Here is a 22,218-nt window from a genome sequence, read left to right on the forward strand (position 1 = left end):
AACTTACATACAAAAAATATATAATTATTTTAAAATGAAGTATATAATCTGCAATTTTTGACATTTTTCTTTTTCTTCTTTTTTTTTTAAAGTTTATTTATTTGAGTAATCTCTACATCCAACGTGGGGTTTGAACTCATGACCCTGAGATCAAGAGCTGCATGTTCCACTGACTGAGCTAGCCAGGTGCCCCAACATTTTTCTTATTCTTAATCAATGACTAATTTAAATCACAACTGCCTACGTAATACCACTATGCAGCAACACCATAGTTGATAACTGTTAGATTAGGCCTTTGTTTCTCAACTGGATGACCAGAATTTCATTAGTCCATTTTGATACTGTCAACATGATTTATTTTTAAAAAGCAGATTCTGTAATTGTGGTAGTGACTGGGTTAAAATGTATCTTTGTATATAAATTGAAGTTCAGACTCTACCTTTATCTTGGCATATAAAGCTCTTCATGATCTTGCCCCAGCTATCAGCTCTATCTTTTGCTGCTGGATCTCATATAAATATAGTTTAGCCACATGAACGGAATATGTCTCCTGAATTTCCCCAAGTATAATGTAAATATTCATTTTGTATGTGAATCATACATCACAATGTCTATCTCGTAACTAATACTCAATAAAAACTTGCTGAATATCTAAAATTATGTTTCTAAGTAGAAATTAGTCATAATTGGTTTGTTTTCTAAATTAATGAAGTTTTACTTAAGTCATCTGAATAAAGGCCTTTTAATCACTTACCTTTCAAGAGCCTCAGAAATCTAAATTTCAAGAGATAATAAAAAAAAAATTTTTTTTTAAATATAGAGTAGCTGGTTTGGTTAAATGGTTATGAATTAATCACCTGAACTGCTAATGGAGTTTCTTCATCTGGCATCATATAATGGCATAATAAAGATTTGGATTCATCTTTATTAATCCAAGAAGAAGATTTGTGCTGCTCAACTAGATTTCTGATTTCTTTTAGTTTTTGCTCCAAGTCCAAGAGTGACAAAGAATGTTTAAGAGAAACGCTAGAAGCAGAGAAAAAGGAATCAGGATAAACTGAAATTATACAACACGTTCCATACATACACACTCTCTTCTTAACAGATTACTCTTTGAGATTCAGTCAAACCTAAACTGCTGAGTAAAATCACTAGAGTAAATTAAGAAATCAGCCATTAGTTAAGTGTCATTATTACAGAGCCACACAAATCTTGCTGTAGATTTCACAAGAAAATTCCCACTGTAATTATAGATACTACTAGTATAAATGGAAGATAAAAGGCTCAGAGGTAGATTTTAAAGTAGGCCTTTTATCTCATGACCCAAATATTTATGGTTTGTTTGGAAGTCAATCAATAAACAATGAAACATTAAACCTTTTCCTTTAGTATCAAAAAGCTAGCACTAATGCAGAACATGGATTTATAATCTGAGGGCTGTGTCTGTATTAGGTTACACAGAGTTTTACAAACCACCATTTGTTAAATTACCAGCTTCACCAGAACAATTCTAATTTTTCTTTTATTCACCAGAATCAGGAAGTCAGAAAAGTTTAAGCAAAATGCCTTACCTTCCTAAAATTTTCTGCACAGCTTGTTTAATGACCGTGATCAATTCTGTCAGGCCTATTCAAGGAAAAACAAATATAAAAGCCTTGTTCACTTTTTGAATCCCTCAATAATACAAATGAACAAATTAAAATTATTTTCCAGGTTACAAATAAGAATCTTACCATCTCCAAGGAGGTGCTGGATACTTGATAAATATTGCTGCTGGACATCTGGGGGAGCAAGAACTGTCTGTACAAAATAGGAATAAGGTTAAATTACCTAATATAATTGGTAAATAAATATATTTTCAGTATAACTTTTGCTATGACTTTTCAGGACCTCAAATGATTGGAAAAATAATATTCCTGAACATTACAAAAAGTCTAGTTTCAAAATATGAAAAATAATGTTAGAAATTTACAATCACATGAAATATAAAGATATTTATTTTATAGAAATAACCAGGATAAGTGATATTCAGTTAAATTCAGTTAAATCTTGAAGAAAAGGGCAATATCTATAGTAATCTGTGAAACTTACAGTGCCATTTTTGCCAACTGCTGCATTATCCAGGTAAATATATCCACCAATTATGTTTAGCTGAACTCGCAAAAGAACCACCAGCATACAAGTACTGTATACTGCTACGATACTTCTTGTGAAACCTTCACAGAGAAAAGGAAACCATTTGGTACTATTATTATAACAAATATGTAAAATTACAAACTATCCCTATGGTTATTTTTTTCAAGATGCCTTTAAAAAGTACAGTTATAACTATTTCAAGTACAAATAATATCAATTCAAAATATCCATAGTCTATCACCTTATTATTTGTTTAATGTAAATTAGGTATGATCTCTTAATTGAAACAATAATCAGTAAAATCAATAATCAATATACTGAATAAAGGGTTATATATTATAAGCTTGGGAAGAAGAATAAGAAAGGACTGGGAAACACTGAGATTTGCAACCACAGAACTTTGAGCTGTCCAGGGAGCTAGTTGAGAGTGAAGAGTAGAGGGCTGAACATGGAAGAACTCCAGCTTGCAATGGCAGGTAAAGGAGGCTGAACCCATTTCAGGGTTGGTGAAAGGTATAGATGGGGGACACCCAGAGACTAGGACAGAGCATTCAAAACAAGAGAAAGTAAAGGTGCTGAATATTGCCAAGAGATCTAGAAGGAGGAAAATATAGAGTGGATTTAGTAACAGAGAAGTTACTAGTGGTGCTTGTGAGATATGTTTGGGTAGAGACAGAAGGAAAAGCCAGGCTATAGGGTGTCAAAGAATGAGTGGGAGGGAAGAAATGGGGATGTAGGAGTCTGATATTATATAAGGGTAGCTGAAATACACCTGAAATTTAATTTTAAATAGGCAAAGCAGGAATACTTGGTAGTATAAAGTTCTGAGACTTGTGTATATACTCTGTATACACTGTCTATTCTGCTCCTCCCTGCCCCTTGTGCACTCTCTCTCTCTCTCTCAGAAAAAAAAAAAAAAAAAAAGCATATTGTAGATACCAGTACTTAATGGGGGCAAATGTAGTCTAGGACAAGTTTATACATCATAACAATAACAAGAGCAATAATACTACCACCACTAATATTTCCTGAATACTTTCTATAACTAGATATTGTTCAACTTGCTTTATGAGAATTATTTAATGCGGACAATAATTTTTTGAGGTAAAAAAGAGTCATCTATACAACAAAGAATAAAAACTTCCCTTTATAAATATTTTAAGGATGTGCTGTCATAAAGAGTAGGTAGACTTACTTATTATCTTCAGATCCTCCCATATTTCCAACTTGTTTGAGGGCCTAAAGAAGAAAATATAAAAATAGCAATCAGGTAATCTAACAGAAAACTTAGAACTTTATATCTCTAAAATTAATTATATTTTATTACAGGAAAACTACAAAAAACTAAGCCCACAAAATATAGTAAAAAACAAAACAAAACAAAACAAAAAAACAAAAAACAAAAAAACCCTTTCATTTCGGTAACCAATGATAACAATTATTTTCACAGGGTGCCTGGGTGGCTCAGTTGGTTAAGTGCCTGCCTTTGGCTCAGGTCATGATCTTGAGGTCTTGGGATTGAGCCCTGTTAGGCTCCCTGCTCAGAGGCGAGTGTGCTTCTCCTTCTCCCTCTGCTCCTGTGTTTTTCTTTTTCTAAGTAAATAAATAAAATCATAAAAAACAAAACAAAACAAAAAAACACAACCATTTTAACTAGTGTATTGGTATATATCCTTCTGGTCTTTATCCTCCTTCAGAGTATATGCATATATGTAAATTAAGAAAAACGTTTGTTTCTTTCTCTCATTTACCATTTCACAAATAAGGAAGCATGTCAGTAATCCTTCAAAGGTAAATAATAAAGTATTTTTTGTTTTAAAGTATCATTATCAACATAACTTAAATATATATTTGGTGTTTCAGTTCACTGTAGTTACTTATTGATGTTCAAATTCCCCATCTTTGACATTGGGGGTACATTCAGGTTGGTTCCTCAATCCTTTTGACGTTATCTTATTAGTTTTTAATAGAGTCCTTGCTTACTGACAAGGAAAGTTGTTCTGGGTTCATCTTTTTTTCCTTTAAGATTCATTGATTTTAGAGAGAGAGAGAGAGAGAGAGAGAGTACATGACGAGGGGAAGAGGAAGGAACAGGGAGAGAGGGAGAGAATTTCAAGCAGACGCCCCACTGAGTGTGGGGCCCTTTGCAGATCTAGATCTCACAACCCTGAGATCACAACCTGAGCCAAACTCAAGAGTTGGACAGGGGACCCCTGGGTGGCTCAGCAGTTTGGTGCCTGCCTTTTGCCCAGGGTGTAATCCTGGAGTCCTGGGATTGAGTCCCATGTTGGGCTCCCTGCTTCTCCCTCTGCCTGTGTCTCTGCCTCTTTCTCTTTCTCTCTCTCTGTCTCCATGAATAAATAAATAAAATCTTAAAAAAAAAAAAAAAGAGTTGGACACTTAACCAACTGAGCCACCAGGCACCCCTTGGGTTCATTCTGTTCAATTCTTGCTATAGACCTGAAATCCTCCTTTCTCCAAGAGTCTTGCTTCCTTGTAGCAGAAAATGGTAGTCTGTGACTGCAATCTTCAATTAAGGATTTTAATTGTTACTGGATAGGTCACTGTTTCTAAGCCCTTTTGGGAGACTACGCTAATTGTGTGTGTTCAAACCACAAAGTTTTTAACTTCATCTCCTTGATCTCATATCTGTATTTCTCCACACTAGCAATCTGTGAAATGACTGTAATTACTAATTTCCTTTATCCTTCTCTCTATGAACAACAGTCTCAGAATAGCAATAGCAAAACTGACCAGTTTTAAGGATTTTGCACCTAGAATACTTTCTATCTTTGCAGTTCTAACACCTAACTACACATTTATGTTAATTTGATTTATTTTTCCATCTCTTTAGATCTTTCTTTGTAAACACTAAATATAGTTTTATAAATATGTAAAATATTTACATGGTTCCAAAGTCAAACTTACACAGCATAGTATATTCAAAGTCTGTTCCTATTCCTCTTTATTCTCTCTCTTCTTCATAGTTGACTATTAAAAAATTTTACTTTAACTTACCACTGTTTTGCCTTATATAAGTAAATAAGTATATATATTCATATCTGCCCCCTTAGATAAATGGTAGCATACTATACACATTTTTCTTTACCTTTTATATATAGATATAGATATAGATATATAGATATATATGACTATACATCTTGTAGATCATTCCATAGAAATTACAGATAATAGCCATCTTTTTGTTGTTTGTTGTTTTGTTTTAACCACGGCGTAGTGCTCCACTGTGTGAATGTACCATGTAAATGAAGTTCAGTGCTTTTCAAACCACCAACATGGAAGGACCAATTTTCTTTTTCTTTTTTTTTTTTTTTTTTTTAATTTTTATTTATTTATGATAGTCACAGAGAGATAGAGAGAGAGGCAGAGACACAGGCAGAGGGAGAAGCAGGCTCCATGCACCGGGAGCCCGACGTGGGATTCGATCCCGGGTCTCCAGGATCGCGCCCTGGGCCAAAGGCAGGCGCCAAACCGCTGCGCCACCCAGGGATCCCCCAATTTTCTTTTTCTTTATTTCCAATCTGTCACAGACTGATAGTTTCTTGTAAAATACAATAAAAATAAATTAGAAGGAAAATGAAATGAAAAACCACAAGGATATACAAACCCATATTTATTATCATATTTGGATATAAATTTATACATATATATATTTTTTTAAAGATTTATTTATTCATGATAGACACACAGAGAGAGAGAAGCAGAGACAGGAGGAGGGAGAACAGGCCCCACGCTGGGAGCCCAACACGGGACTTGATCTCGGGACTCCAGGATCGTGCCCTGGGCCAAAGGCAGGCGCCAAACCGCTGAGCCACCCAGGGGTCCCCATAAATTTATATTTTAATAAAAAGTTGAGTTACCATTACAATTGTGGGATATTACTAGCTTCTTATCTTTCCTTGCCACTGAACTGACTCTAGAGCTTCAGTTATCCCCTTCCTAGATGACAAGAAGTTCAAGATGTCAAGATGGTGTAAATCCTGCAAGATACTTAAATCCTAGAGGCCTCATTTAAACACACTTTGTAAAGGGCTCAAGCCATTCTTTATGCAAATATTTTTGAAATGGATATTTTTCCCCCCAAACTGCAAACAGAATTTTAAATCAAAAGAAAGTCAAGAAAAAAAAAAGTCAAGAAAAAATAACATTGAGATACTTAAAAAGGAAACAGTAAATAAGGAACTATTGCCTATCATAATAAATTCAAGAATTTAAATTTTGTGTACTAAGAAAAGAGGAATGACACCTCTTCTTGAAAGCTGTCCAGGGTTATCCATCAAAATAAATCCTTTTCCTCTTGAACCTCCCATATTTTCTGCCCACATTTTGCTTTCACTTTTTACCAGAGACTAAACACAATATGTCTCGAGTTATGATAATTTATGTCATATACTCCCTTCTTTGGGTGACAAAGTTTTAAAGGGAAAGAGATCTTAATTATCTCCAATCCTCCAAAACATAGGCAACACAGGACTTTGCAGGAAACAGTCTCCAAGAAGGAAGAATGCTACTATATCTACTGTGCCTGTTATTATGTTGCTTTTAAAAAAGTGCTATTCACTTATTTCATTTGTCTTACCTCCCTAATAAGACTAAAACTTAAGACAATTAAAATCCATTTGTTCTTTACCTATTTCTTATGTACATATTTCTTTTTTAAAAGATTTATTTGAGAGTGAGAGTGCACGCATATGTGTGCAAGTGAGGGGAGGGGCAGAGAGAGAGAGGGAGAGAAGCTGACTCCTTGCTGCCAGTGGAGACCCCATGCAGGGTTCCATCTCACCATCTTGAAATCAAGACCTGAGTCAAAATCAAGAGTCAGAGGCTTAATGACTGAGCCACCCAGATGCCCCAGGTACATATTTCTTTACTCCCTACTTATGTACATACATACAGGTAGTAATTAAGCATTTATCTGACCAAGATAAGTCTGCTTATTTGTTTCTTCTGCATATAATTCTATGAACTAATTTATAAACTAAACTTTGTAAAGTTTAGTGGTGAAAATGCATCATCCTCTACAAATGATAAAATTTATTGGGAAACCCCTTATTTCTAGCATTGTATTTTAATAAGATTTAAAAATTCCAAGTAAACAAATCCATTGTTATTTTGGGAAGTGTTCTCTGAATACAGAAAATGCTTTTAAGGAAATTTTCTAGCTCGTTATTTAATCTGAGTAGTAAATTCCTCTCTGCGAAATAGAGATGATAATATCTGCTTCACAAAGATATTGTGAAAATCAAACAGGAGCATGTATATAATATATCTAGCACTGGGCTCAGCACAGAGAGACACTCCAGAAATAGTACTTTCTTCTCCCTGCCTATTGGAAGATTATTTCAAGGAAAGTGAGTATTTCAGTATGGCTGCAATGATTAAAATTTATTTAATGAAACCATTTCCCTTCATCTTGTTCATTAAAATAAGAAGCCATTTTTTTCTGGAAGTCTTCTCAAATGAACACAGCATCACACTAAATTACAACACCCCAACACACACTATAGTCCATATATAAGGTCCTATGTGTGAAAGTGCTTTGTGCTCAGTGAACTGTCATGGTAGTTATCGTTATTTATGCTCATGTTATATTTGCACTTCATTTTATTAATAATATAAAATGTAAGTTCATATGCCTTACTTATTCAAAATATATGTGCACATGCTTTACCTCTTATACTGTAAACTCTTCAAGAAGCACAATATTTAACATATTTTTAAAATATCTGGTTCAGGGGATCCCTGGGTGGCTCAGCGGTTTGGTTCCTGCCTTTTGCTCAGGGTGTGATCCTGGAGTCCTGGGATCAAGTCCTGTGTCGGGCTCCTGGCATGGAGCCTGCTTCTCCCTCTGCCTGTGTCTCTGCCTCTCTCTGTCTATCATGAATAAATGAATAAAATCTTTATTTTTTTTTAATTTTTTATTTATTTATGATAGTCACAGAGAGATAGAGAGAGAGGCAGAGACACAGGCAGAGGGAGAAGCAGGCTCCATGCACAGGGAGCCCGATGTGGGATTTGATCCCGGGTCTCCAGGATCACGCCCTGGGCCAAAGGCAGGCGCCAAACCGCTGCGCCACCCAGGGATCCCTGAATAAAATCTTTAAAAAAAATATCTGGTTCAGGAACACATTCCATGAGCACTCAATAATTAAATTTCTTAAAAAGGTCAAAGTGAATTAAGATCTATTTATATGTAAACCAGAATACACATATTGTTGACCTAAATACTTTGTGCATCAAGGTAGAGCAAAAATAAATAGGTAAAACAGAATGAATTCAGTGACAGAGTCACTAAATATATTTTCTAAATGACTCTCTATATTACAAGCATCAATTAGAAAGAAAAATAAGGAAACAAAGATATTTGAACAATATTTCAATTCATTCTATAAATTTAAGTGCCCTGTATAAACAAAAAATCATGTTAACTTGCATTTACCTGTTTTTTAACAGAGCTGTTAGGCTCTCAGAATTGAGTTGTTGCATTAAGGCCTCTCTCAATGTTGGAAGCATGGACAGTACTGTAATGCAAACAGAAAATAAAAAAGTTCACAAGTGATATGACTGCCTTTCACTGAGAAATGCACATTGTTTTAGGCTATAAGACTAGGGACTAGCAAGGGTTAGGAGGGAATGTCAGGGCTAGAGTTTTCATATTATTACTATTAAGAATAGCAAAAACTGAGTTTATACTAATAAACCATTTCTCTGCTTATGTTAAGTGAACAGAATTATATGTGCATTATGATCATGTAATGTAAACAAATACACATACAAGGAAGAATGAAAATTATTCTGAGATGTTAATAATGGTGGTCTTTGTAAACTGCCAATAATCATCTTTTTTCTCTTCTGTACTCTCCAAATTATTTTTACAATAAATTTATTTCTGAGAGTTAAATGATCAAGACAACATTTTTATCTTTTTCTTATTTTATATTTCTATTTTTGGAAAAGTTTATTAAATATTACAAAGCAATAAGCACTTATTGTAACTTAGACAAAGCACATCAGGCTGGGAATTAAGAACTGCTGAGTTGTAGTTTTGGTTTTGCCAATGGTTACTGCCCCTAACTTCCAAGAATAACATAAAGATAAAATAAGCCATAGTGCTCTATAGAAAAAAGATTGTATCTAATTTATACAAGTTGCTTTATTTATGGCTACTGCATGGTATAATAAATGTTGGAGAAATGCACATACACCAATTTAAAATGAATTTCTAACACTAAATAAGTAATGATAACAAAATGAAGAAATATCAAGAGATCACAAATACCACATTCTAAAAGGGAAAACTTCAGTGTATTATTTTTATTTCTTGACTATATAAGACATATTAAAATTATAAAATCCATATTATTTTTTCTATACAACATTTAGCTTTTAGCTTACTCTAGACATTTATTTCAGTGCTGGACTATGCAGCTTCAGCGTATTTCCTCAAGCTGTATGATTAAATAACCCAAGTCCATTTAGACCATTAAAAAGTCAGAGCTCAGAGCCAATGTAAAAGGTAGCTTATCTCTTAATGTATTTGGTACATATACCTAGCCCAAATGTGGAATGTTAGCCCACCAAGAAAAATTAAGGCTGGAGTCCTACATTCAGGAAATGGAGTCAGTAAGGAACTAGTTTAAAGATTATGTGGTAAAACAACACGATTTGAGAGGAGTCTCTTCAACAATTCTGAGAGATAACAGCTTTTTATTTTCCCCTTTGGCTATTCAACCCAAAACAAGTCAATTCTTCCCTTCCAGGCATTTTTTTTTAAACACTGAAAAATATATTTCTGTATCTAGTTGAATACAGCATTTGTGTTTTCCTTTAGCTATCTGGTCTCCATGATAAACACCCCCAGTCCAACCACAAATCACAAGACAACCCTTCACCAGCTATGAGCCTGTATGACCCTGAACAAGTTATTTAACCTCTCAGTGCCTCCGTTTTTTCTGTAAACTGAGCATAACACATTGGATCTACCTTATAGAATTGTTGTAAGGATTAACTGAGATGTATAAAGCATTTAGAACAGGGCTTCTTTGCCTTAAGAATGCTCAGTGTCAGCCTGTTTTATTAACTTTATTTGGGTTCTTCTGACACACATTAGTTTGTATCTTCTTCTTCTTCTTCTTTTTTTTTTTTTTTGAAGACTTATTTATTTGAGAGAAAGAGAGAAAATGAGTGGGAGGGGCAGAGGGAGAGAGAGAGCCTCAAGCAGACTCCACGCTGAGCATGGAGCCTGACCTGGCTGGATCTCATTACCCTGAGGTCACGACCTGAGCTGAAACCAAGTGTTGGGTGCTTAACCAACTGCCTCTCAGGCACTCATCCAGTTTATATCTTATTAACATATGAGAGGCAGAAATGGACCTATACTCTTACTACTCCAGAGCATGATGCAACTACCTTTGATCTGAATCACAGATTATTTTAGTATAAAATTAAATTAGTATTTCTAGGAGTCATATCAGACTATTTATAATGAGTTTATGGTCAACTAGAATTCCCAACTCTTACTTATATATCCTGCGTACAAACAAGCTTAGATAATTGTGTATCTGTACAACTGACTTTTAATGCAGAACAATTCATTTATCCCAGCCTAGCACTGTTATCTATAAATTTAATAAGTATCTCTCCTGAATCCTTAGTAAAGTCAAGAAGAAGATAAAACCACTGGGCAGAACACAGAAACATTTTATTAGATACTATCTTTCAAGTTGGGGTAAACTTTTCGGGTGAAAAAATAACTAGCTATGTTTACCTTTTATATGTACTAAATTTTTCTAGTATATCCACTGCATCTTATTCAAAAGGATAGGAATTTAATCATATGATTTGTAACTTCATTATCAAAGCATACCAGAAAGCTAATTTGCAAAGTTTTCCAGTGAACCTATATTTGGCTCCTATAATATTTTATTTTTAATTACCTAAATGTAGCTATTTATTCAATCCAAGGGTTGTGATGGTCATGGAAGTGTGCCACCAAGTCTGCTAGGAGGGGCAGGGTTAACTGGCAGCCCCAGTTGCCACCCCTCTGGATCCATTACCATGTCTGCACCACTCTCAGTCAATGAGAGTGGTCTGTGGCTATATTAACACAGGTCCATTCCTGGGGGGCTTATCTACCAGGGAACTTGGGCTCAAGGACTTCGCACTGGCCTGCCAAAACTTTCTTGAAACTGCTGTAGGCTGAGATTCTTATCTGACCTTCTTTCCTTCTCTCTTTCCAGTCACATATAAGGCCTGCACTATGGTCTAAAGGCTTTCCTTGCCTTTAGAGTCCTGCTCCCTCTCCTTTGCTTTCTGTGGGTGTTTCCCCCAATATATCTCTTGTGCATCTAATCCCATCTTAGTATCTGTCTCCCTGGGGGCCTAAACTGACACAAGGGTCCATGTCAAATTGAGATGTACTTTCAGACTCTAGACTACCTTTTTCTACTTTCTGAAAATTTGAGGAATAACCAGAAATGGACTGTACTTATTTTCTAAAAATTAATTAAAATGTCCTTGGTAGCATCACTTCACTGAATGCTGAATATCAACTTAAAGAATTATGTCATTTTTTTTTTTAAAGTAGTCTCCATACCCAGTACAGAGGCCAATACAGGCCTTGCACTCATGACCCTGACATCAAGACCTGAGCTAATATCAAGAGTCAGATGCTTACCTAACTGAGGCACTCAGGCGCCCCAAGAATTATGTAATTTTAAAGTTATCACTTACTGAGTATTTATTATGCATCAAACACTTTATATGCATTATCTCCCACCATTCTACAAAACATTTATGAAGTGGGTTTTATGATGATCATTTTACAGAAGAGAGAATTGAGATTTAGATTTGCCCAAAGATACAGGGATATTACATGGAAAACCCAAGAACTGAGCTGTATTTTAAAAAATTTTTATTTTATTTGAATTCAATTATTTAACATTTGGTGTATTATTAATTTTAGAGGTAGAGTTCAGTGATTCATCAGTTGCATATAACACCCAGTGCTCATTATATCATGTGCCCTCTTTAATGTGTTTTATCTGAGTTATCATTACATTTAGTATTTATGGTTACTATTTGCTTTACAGAATAAAGTACTATTATACTAAAAATAAAGTCTTTTAAACTCAGAAAAAAATTCTGCTTTCAAAAGTAAGTAAAGAGAACTTACCTTTATAAACTTTCTAAATTACCTGTTCTTGAAAGAAGCGTTAGAGAAAAGATTAAACTTTAAACAATAACAAGGAAAAATAGGTTTGACATGGATTTGAGAACTAATTCTTTAAGGGGTTATGCCAGTTGTAACGCCTGTTCTCTTCAAATATGGGCATTTGGTTTTGTTATGGCATTCTCTCAGTAGATTTCTAGCTCTGGAGGTTAAATTATTATCACTAATTTATGTTGATTAGTGTATACTACTGTGCTATGGTAAATGTAACACACTTAAGAAAAGAATTTTTACTGGAGATACAAGGCCTAATGAAATCAGGCCTATCCTTGCAGCCTTATTTCCTACTACTTCCATTGCTCATTCCACTCTAGTTCCATACCCTTTTGCTATCTCTTGAAAGTGTAAAGCTTGTTCCCATGGAAGGCATTTTGCATGGCTCCCTCCATTGAATCATTTGGTTCTTTTCAATTGTCACCTCCTCAAAGAGGCCTGACTCTCCTGATTTCCATTTCTTAAAGAACATCCCCACTGCTCACACAACTTTATTCTCCTTATAGCAGCCATCACTGCCTGAAGTTATTTATATGTTATCTGTTACTCTCACTAGCATATAAATTCTAAAGGTCAGAGATTTGTTTTAATTGTTCACCTTCTGTTTCCCTGGCACTGGGTACCCCATGTATTTGCTAAATGAATAAATAAAATGAATGAACAAGTATTTACCACTGACTTATACTGATTTTAAAGTTTGGTCCTAGAGGTATGTAACTTAATATAAATCATCAAGTAACTTTATACATGTATAAATGTTTCTCTTTGCCTTACCTGTCATGTTGCAAGTCCTCTGGTTACTTTCAAAATGATACTGTCGTCTTGCTTGAGCAATGTACTCTGCAGCTTCTCTTTCTTGAATTTCTCTGATTTTCTTCTGTCCATATTTTCCCAGGATATACACTCCTAAAATTATTTTTTAACATAAGAAAGTATATTAATCTAGTTAATTAGAATATTAAAAATTCCAAACCGTATTTTTAACCTGCTTCATCCAAACATAAGGTTTATATCAATGAGGGATCCCTGGGTGGCGCAGCGGTTTGGCGCCTGCCTTTGGCCCAGGGCGCGATCCTGGAGACCCGGGATCGAATCCCACGTCAGGCTCCTGGTGCATGGAGCCTGCTTCTCCCTCTGCCTGTGTCTCTGCCTCTCTCTCTCTCTGTGACTATCATAAATAAATTAAAAAAAAAAAAAAGGTTTATATCAATGAAAAGTTAACAATCACAACCTTTAAAAATCTACATTAAAGAGTTGTATAGGAATTGTGACCTAAATAGAAGAAAAGGGAGATTGCCATTTTAATAGCCAATGATGGGTACGTAAATACTAGGTCTGAAGGGACCAGAAACGAATTAAGTATACAAAGTCTGGCAATGCTTTAATTTTATTTATTTATGAGAGTGAGAGAGAGAGAGGGGGAGAGAGAGAGAGAGAGAGAGGCAGAGACATAGGCAGAGGGAGAAGCAGGCTCCATGCAGGGAGTCCAATGTGGGACTCTATCCTGGGTCTCCAGGATCATGCCCTGGGCTGAAGACAGGGCTAAACCGCTGAGCCAGGCAGTGGCTCAGGCTGCTCAGGCAGTGCTTTAAATAGTGAACTGGAGATATTCTAAGTGTCCAGCAATACCGATTGTTTAAATGAATTATGGTCTATCCATACAATAATCTTATGAAATCTTATATGGCTGTTAAAAACCACATGGCTAAATTAGCTAACGGCTCAAGGAAATATCCATATATATTGTTAGGTTATAAAATAAAATATGGATGTTTCTCTTTTTAACAGAAATAGATATACAGAAAAAACAGATGGGTTTTAGCATATAATAAACAATAATCATTGTTGAATAGTGGGAAAGCAGCTGATCTTTTTGTTGTTTGTTTTGTATTCTCCATATTTTCTTCAGTCAACATATAATACTTTTTAAAAATGTAAGATAAAATTTATATTTATATATTTTACGATAAAATTTTTTAAAAAAGATTACAAGAAAGTTAGGTAGGCAGACATCGAGAACTAGTATCTTTAGTGGAAAAGGGAGAGGGAAAGAGGTACAGAAATTCCTACATTATAACACTACAGCATAAAAATATGGGGGGGGGGTCATGAGGCCTATAATTTTGTTGAACACATTTCAGCATAGGCAGATGATATAAATGTGCACATTCTGGTCTATGCCCCAGGGGCAATCAGTTGTCCTACTGGGGAATGTAAACACTCCAGAGTGGTTGGTTAGCATTTGACCAAAAGCCACACTCCAAGTTTTAAGTACTTCAACCAACTTTTATCTAGCATAATGAATATCAGAAATGGATTTTCATAGATTAAATTAGTGGTGTTTAAGATACTGGATTAGCCAAAACATCTTAGTAATACTCATTTGAGCAAGAACATATGATTCTAGCAAGTCCTTCATCCTTAAGAAGGACTTACCCTTGAATCCTCAGCTAATTAGGATGATTCTTAGTCAAAGGAGTTAACCAAATGGCCAGTAGAATCCTACAACTGGAATACTGTTGCATTTGCTTCAGGCAAATCTTTTGTGTGTGTGTGTGTGAGAGAGAGAGAGAGAGAGAGAGAGAGAGAGAAAGGGAAGAAGGGCAGAAAGAGAAAGCAAATCCCAAGCAGGCTCTACACACAGCATGTAGACCTCAGGACCCTGAGATCATGACCTGAGCCAAAACCAAGAGTCTGACACTTAACCGAATGAGCCATCCAGGTGCCCTGTCTTCAGGCAAATCTTTTATGCAAGGTTCTGTTGCAGCACTGAAAGAGGACGCTGGGACTTCAATAAGCTTATAAAACAAGTTATGACATTGCTTTATTTATGTTGGCTAATAGGATGTTTTTATGTGTGCCAGCATTTGTTCCCTTATGATCCAGCAACAAATTTGTAAAGTAATAACTAATCCTCACCTATTTCCAACTGTTTGTAGCCTTCAATATCTATCAAAAAGAACCTAAGAACTGTGCAGGATCTAAACAATTTGATTTGGTCTGTTTGTCACAAGTGGGGAGGAGACAGCCCTTAGGAACTGCAAAGCAAACACATATTCTGAAATATTTTCACTAATATAAGCATTACAGATGAACTGATAACATATTATATATTATCTAAAATAATAACTCACTACCAGGTATGTCCTACAAATAATTAGACAGAAATAAACTATGACTGCTATGTTTGTATGCAAATACATGTATTATAATCACGCTTAAACAGCAAATGGAAGTTATATAAGTGGCTTTATAGCTACCTTTCTTGTAATCTACTCTCAAAAAATAGATGACACTCCCATAATACCAACAGAATGAAGAAATTGACTTGTATTTCACAAAGTATGAAGAAATTGACTTGTATTTCACAAAGTAACTCTTTGATAGGCAATTTGCTTGTATTTTATTTGCACAATAGATTGCTTAAAGTTATGTGTACAATGATTATAATTTCTCAAATAATAATAATGTGAAGTGAAACACTTTACATGACCTTTCTGTAGCTAAGAATTTTCTGGAATAACAATAAATGACTAGTAAATGTGTTTTCCAGGAGAAAAGATATACTGCTTTTATTAGATTCTCAACAGTGTCTGGTAAAAGTTTTTCAGGAACTACTATATTTCTTTGATACGAGTAGTATATTCTAACTAAAGCTAAAAGAAAAGGAATTGTTATGGATTGAACTGTGTCACTACCTGCCCCTCCCCCTCATTCATATCTTGAAGTTCCCCTACTTCAGAATGTGACCTTATCTGGATATAGGGTCTTTATAGAAGTAACCAAGTTAAAAGGAAGTCATTAGGATAGGCTCTAATCCAACATGACTGGTATTCTGGTAAGAGGAAATGTGGACACAGACGCATAGGAGGAAGATGATATAAAGGCACAGAAGAGATAACCATCAATAGACCAAGGAGGGGGTCCTGTAGAAGATCCTTCTCTTAACAAGCCCTCATAAGGAACAAATCCTGCCAACACACTGATCTTGGATTTCTGGACTCCAGAACTATGAGGTAATACATTTCTGTTGCTTAAGCCAGTTTGTGGTACTTCAGTATGGCAACACTAGCAAACTAATACATGAAATTAGGCTAAAATCCCACAACATATGGGATTTTAGCCTAATTTCATGTATTAGTATATATATATATAATATACATATATATTATATATATATATATATGGGTTTTTTTGTTGTTTTTTTTTTTTTACTTAGCACTGAAGCAAGTTCCTACATAAAGTCAAATTTAGCCAAGCTCTCATTCCTAACATTAATAAATTCTGATTTTTTTCTTCCCTAGGAAAAGAAGTATGAAGGCAGAGCATTCATTAGCTAAAATATGGAGTTCTGGATCATATTTATACTTGACAGGCTGCCTCAATCTGACCTGAAGACAGTAGATACTGATGGTTGTGGCACCATCTAGGTTGAGCAAGCCTCTTCCACTCTCTGCATCTAAATTTCTCCATCCATAAAATGAAAGGCTGGGATTATAAGTTGCTTTAAAAGTTTCTTCTGTGGCTATTGTCTTTATTTATGAATAACGGGAACAATCAGAAATTGTGGTGCCTAGGTGGCTCAGTCTGTTAAGTGTTCCAACTCTTGGTTTCTGTTCAGGTCATGATCTCAGGGTTGTGAGATCAAGCTGAGTTAGGCTCTGCACTCAGTGAGGACTCTGCTTGAGAGTCTCTCTCCCTCAGCTTCTCCTTTTCTAACCACCCCTCCCCACCAAATAAACGTAAAATGTTTTGAGGTTTCCTTTCAGAACACTGCTGGTAAAGCAAAATATCTTCTAGTCTTTCCACATTATAAATTCAGTTTTTTTTCAAACTATCTTTTAGTTGTTGTCATCTTCTTTTCTTGGATGAAAATCCCTGCAAAATAACTCTTATTAGATTATTACTAGGTTAATAATTTCAATGAGTTTGAATATTATTATTATTATCATCACTCAAAATCTAACAAAACACCAATACTTGCTAGTCTGATTCTATTTCAGAAATATTTTCTAAATTTTGCCACTTTACTCTGACCTCTTTGTCACTGTCTTCATTCAGATTCTGAGTAACGGTCTTAAGAACTGGTTTTCAGCTTCTCCTCTTTTGTTCTAATCTCAAACCTTTCTAATCCATCTTTTAGATGCCAAGTGATTTTCTAAAACTTAAATCTGACTACATATTCCTGTGCTTAGAATTCTTCAACACCCTGCCATTTTTTCTTAATGTGGATTCCCTGTTCCACTTACAAAAGAATTACTTTGAAATATCTGTTAAAAATGTAGCCTTTAAGGGAGTTCCTTGAAAACACCCCCAAGTGTCCTGTCTTGTACACTACTGACTGCTGGTACACAATGGGAGCTCAATAAATACTTGCTGGATAACTGATGAATAAATGAACTGGTTTGGACCAAAAGAATCAGACTCTGGGAAAGAAAATTCTTTTTATTAAGCCCATTTAAGTGATTTTTATCATAGGAAAGTTGAAAAGCACTGGTGCCCAAGATAATGTCCAGATTCAGTAGAATGGCACAGTATACAAAGCCCTCCACAATCTGCACTCCAGCTAGTTTTCCAAATACATCTTTTGACACTCTCCATTTGTTCCCTGTTCTTAGCCATAGTGAAATACACTGATTCATCATAACTGATATATCTGAATCTGTTGAACATCCCTTTTTCCTGCTATGTTCCATTCTCTTTTGTTAGCTGTACTTGACTCAAGTGAATTCTTGAGTGAAGCCTGCCAGACACCTTCACATTTATTTCTCTAAGTCCCCACAGCACCACCTCTATTAATGGTACTATAATATTATCACCATATCACTTTTGTTTATTTCCATTTCTGCTTTCCAGACAACACCACGAGTTCCTCAAAGTCAAGAACTGTCTTATTCCTTTGTATTCCCAGAGCCTGATATAGTGGGAGGAGGCACTCACTTTCATTCAAATATTAGTTCAATGAAAGAATGAATAAATGGAAAACTAAAGAGACCAAAAATTATAGGGGTTATGATATAAATTATAAGTCACTGCTCTGAGACTTTTAGAAATCAGGAAGCCAATAAATATAACCTGGTTATTCTCTGTTCTGCAACATTTTCTCCTGAGTGGTGATTCTGGAAATGTGGCTTGGGTACTAATGGAGGTGTTCAATTCCTTTTCATGGAATCTGTGAATCAAAACTATTTCTGTAGTTCTTGTCTTTTTCATTCTCATTCTCTCATACAGCAGAGTAATCCAGAGGCTACATGACATGTGGTAATGCAACTGACTGGATGCAGAGAGATGGGAATCCAGCTTTCTTCAATTAATCCAGACAGTAAAGAGATTTGCAAAAGTGTAAGATGATGCCACTCTTTTCACTACTCTTTTTTGAAAATAATAGTTGTGTTAATATGTAATGGGTTTACTATTATTACTTAATATTTTAAAAATTCATTGGTTTTTATTTCTAAAATGGCAACTATTAATAGAAACAAATTTTTATAGACTGCTTAGAGTCTTTAATTTTTACAAGTGTAAAGAATCCTCAGGCCAAAGTTTACATTTCATAAACTGGTCAAATTGCACAAATTAGTCTAAAGCAGTGACTCTTCCAAAATGCAGGAAATGCCTATGTAAGGCTTATAACTCAAAGTTTTAGTTTTTTTCCATCTAAAGTTTGGTGGAAAAGAAGTCTGCCAAATTCGTTTGAGCAAACATGTTGATATCTTACCTAGTTTTCAAGCCTGACAAAATATACTTCTTCCATGAAGACCTTTTCTATTTTTTTCTTTCTATTTTTTTCTATTTTTTTCAAATGCACATGCTATCTGCTGATTTGATCTGTATGCCATTTTTTTTTTTTACCAGTTCTCTTACTGTTTTGCATTTTACTTGAGTACGTGTTGTTATACTCAGAATGTTTGTGTCCCCCCAAAACTCGTATGTTGGAATCCTAATGCCTGATACGATGATATTAGGAGGTAAGGTCTTTGGGAGTCATGAGTGGAGCCTTCATGAATGAGATTAGTGTTTTTTTAAAAACACTTCACAGTGTTTACAGGACTTCACAGAGACCGCTATTCTTTTTGCCATGAGAGAGTACAAAAAGTCTGCAACCTGGAAGTGGGCCCTCACCTATCTTGCTGGCACCCTGATCTTGGACTTCCAGCCTCCAGAATTGTGAGAGAGAAATTTCTGTTGTTTATAGCCACCCAGTCTGTGGTACTTTGTGATAGCAGCCTTAATGGACTAAGACACTTGTTTTTCATTCCTGTCAGACCATAAAGTCCATGAAGGCAGAGCGGTATAGTGTGGAAAGAGAATGTACTTCAGAATCCAACACACCTGGCTCAAATTCTAGTTTCCTTATTATTAATTTGGAGATCCTGGGCAGTTTCTTCAATTCTTAGGACTCTAGTTCCCACATTTGAAGATGGGAAAAACAAGAACTAACTACTCTTGTCCTGCCCATTGAATAGAAGAGCTTAGCACAGTGCCCACTGGGCACCCAATAAACGGTAGGTATTCGCCTACAGATTGTAGATACCTACAAATCTGTAACTCTTGCATTTCCAATCATACTGCCTTAAACACTACAGACACTGGATAAATATATGTCTTAGGTTAATTGAAATGCAACAGTTGTAGGAAGATATAAAACACTAAGATTATTTTCTGTTTCTGTCCTTCTGAACTTTTTTCCCCTTTCCCATTTCTCTTAATCTATAAGTATAAAGATCTCAAGATATTTTTGAAAAAAAAATGTATAACCATGCCTTAAGAATATTCTTTTGCTTCCTCTATGATTGATTATGTCTAATCTACCATTAAGTTCATCCATAAATCCGAAAGGGTATGTTATTCTGAGACTGCTAAAGAGAGATTATTTTCCTTCCTTCAGTAGTGGCAAAAAATACTTCCTGGGCTAGTAAATGTGGAACCTACTTTTATGATGCTGGGCAGGGGCCGTGAGCCCCAGTTCCCTGTCAGCTACGCGGTCATGGAGAGTAAACAACTCTTAAAATCATTTTGTAATCATTCAGCCATTCTGTTTTTCACTTTCAGTAGAGTATTCAATAAATTACAGGGGATATTAACACTTCATTACAAAATAGGCTTTGTGTTATATGATTTGCCCAACTGCAGGCTAAAGTTAAGTGTTCCTAGCACATTTTAGATAGGCTAGACTAAGCTAGGCTATCATGTCTGGTACGTTAGCTATGTTAAATGTACTTTTCAACTTACTGTATGTTTATTGGGTCATAACTCCGTTGTAAGTTGAGAGAGATCCGTATGTTAGACGTCAGTGACTGAAGATACTGGAAAATTTATTTGTAAAGGATTTCTCAAAGAATTCTGTAAAAATTCAAATAAAAATGTACTGATTTGCCAAAGACCTCAGAGATGAGGGAGACTCTCCCTGCCTCATCAACAAGCTGATTTCAAACTCTCAAGAATCAACGGATCTGAGTTACCAATGCCAGAAGTACGGTGAATTTCGAATTATATGATAATTCGATAGACTATGATAGTAAGAGAAAAACCACCAAATTCTTTGGAAAACTTCTGTTCTTGTTTTTTAAGTACTTCTGTAACCAAAGCATGTAGTTAGTGTTAGTATTTCTAAAAAAAAAATAAAAATAAAAATAAATCAAATGCTAAAAATTCCCTCTTAACATTCCTACATTCTCTTCTGTATCTCAAGAGGCTTTTTATTCTCTCCTTCAAATCTCTGCACTTCTGACATGACCAGCGCCATATGGGGCAAAGGCTCTCACGGGGATCCTGTTTCTTTTCTTTTTTTTTGGGGGGGGGGGATCCTGTTTCTTAAATGTCCTCTCAGCCTGTGCAACTCAGTTGTGCCGGCTAGATGGGCATTGATCCTAACCTTGACGATGCTGAGGAACACTGCACAGCACCTTCCAGACTCTGTACTGCCTAATTTTTATTCTAAAGAAGCAGAAACGGAAGTAAAATGTTTTCTCTGTCTGGTACGTATCTTCCAGCCCTTGAGTCTGACCGTGCGGTTTACCAATAAATAAATAAATAAATAAATAAATAAATAAATAAATAAATAAATAAATAAATAAATTCAAACTAGCTTTCAACCACACTGCAAGTGCAGGCTTCAGGTAACTCTCCTAGGGTATTAGGGAACTTCTGAGAAGGATGGAAATACCGAGGGTGCCACACAGAAACGAACGATCTCACAGGAAAGCAGCAATTTAAAAATGTGTGTGTCTTGAAACAGAAACTTAACGGCAGTGGGTGCTCCCAGCGTCCGAGAAGAAAGATGGGAGAGAAACAGCGGAGGCGGCAGCGCTCAGGACACAAGACCGCGACCCCACAACTGCAGAGACGGGCAGAGCGTCGGAGGCCGGTCAGCCGGCGCCCGCTTTCCTCTGTGTATCCGGGACTACAGTCGCCCGGCCCCTAGTCTAGAAGAGTCACTTCTCTGCCTCCCCTTTCTCCCAAACTCCCCTTCCGAGACGGCTGCCACTCACCTCCGAGGACTGTGCCCAGGAAGATGCATTTCTTTTTATGACGTTTTAGAAAATTCCACGTAGATCTCAGCATCTTCAGGCCCTCAAGGTACGGGCTGCCTCGGGGCGGGGGCGGGGGGGGCGGGTAGTTCGCCAGGAAACCGCTTCCTCGTCGCGAGGCCCGACCGAGCAGCCGTCGTCCCGCTGGCTGCTCCCCGAAATCACAAACGCGACTCTCCGCAGAGACTGTCACCGGGGCGGGAAGGGGGCGTGGACTAGAGCCGAGCCGCTGCGCTCTCTGCCGCCGCCGCCGCCGCCGCCGCCGCCGCGCCCCGGCCCCGCCCACCCGGGTCCGTCCGGAATGCG

General features: G+C 36.2%; 1 protein-coding gene across 4 annotated transcripts in view; it reads right to left on the reverse strand.

The window, feature by feature from the left end:
* Positions 1-22,195, reverse strand: part of PEX3 (peroxisomal biogenesis factor 3) — a 54,784-nt gene extending 32,589 nt beyond the window's left edge. For all 4 annotated transcript variants that reach the window (XR_011994157.1, XR_003234909.2, XR_003234910.2 and 1 more), the window contains exons 1-8: positions 21,874-22,195; positions 13,157-13,288; positions 8,597-8,678; positions 3,332-3,375; positions 2,092-2,216; positions 1,734-1,800; positions 1,572-1,626; positions 858-1,026 (exon numbers count right to left, since the gene is read on the reverse strand). Coding sequence is in view for 1 of the 4 variants with exons in the window: in XM_025997933.2 (XP_025853718.1) it covers positions 858-1,026; positions 1,572-1,626; positions 1,734-1,800; positions 2,092-2,216; positions 3,332-3,375; positions 8,597-8,678; positions 13,157-13,288; positions 21,874-21,946 (747 nt within the window). In the remaining 3 variants the exon portion in view is untranslated. The remainder of the gene's footprint in view (positions 1-857; positions 1,027-1,571; positions 1,627-1,733; positions 1,801-2,091; positions 2,217-3,331; positions 3,376-8,596; positions 8,679-13,156; positions 13,289-21,873) is intronic.
* Positions 22,196-22,218: the final 23 nt, after the last annotated feature.

This window comes from Vulpes vulpes, chromosome 1 (genome assembly GCF_048418805.1).
Source record: "Vulpes vulpes isolate BD-2025 chromosome 1, VulVul3, whole genome shotgun sequence".
Classification (NCBI taxonomy): domain Eukaryota; kingdom Metazoa; phylum Chordata; class Mammalia; order Carnivora; family Canidae; genus Vulpes; species Vulpes vulpes.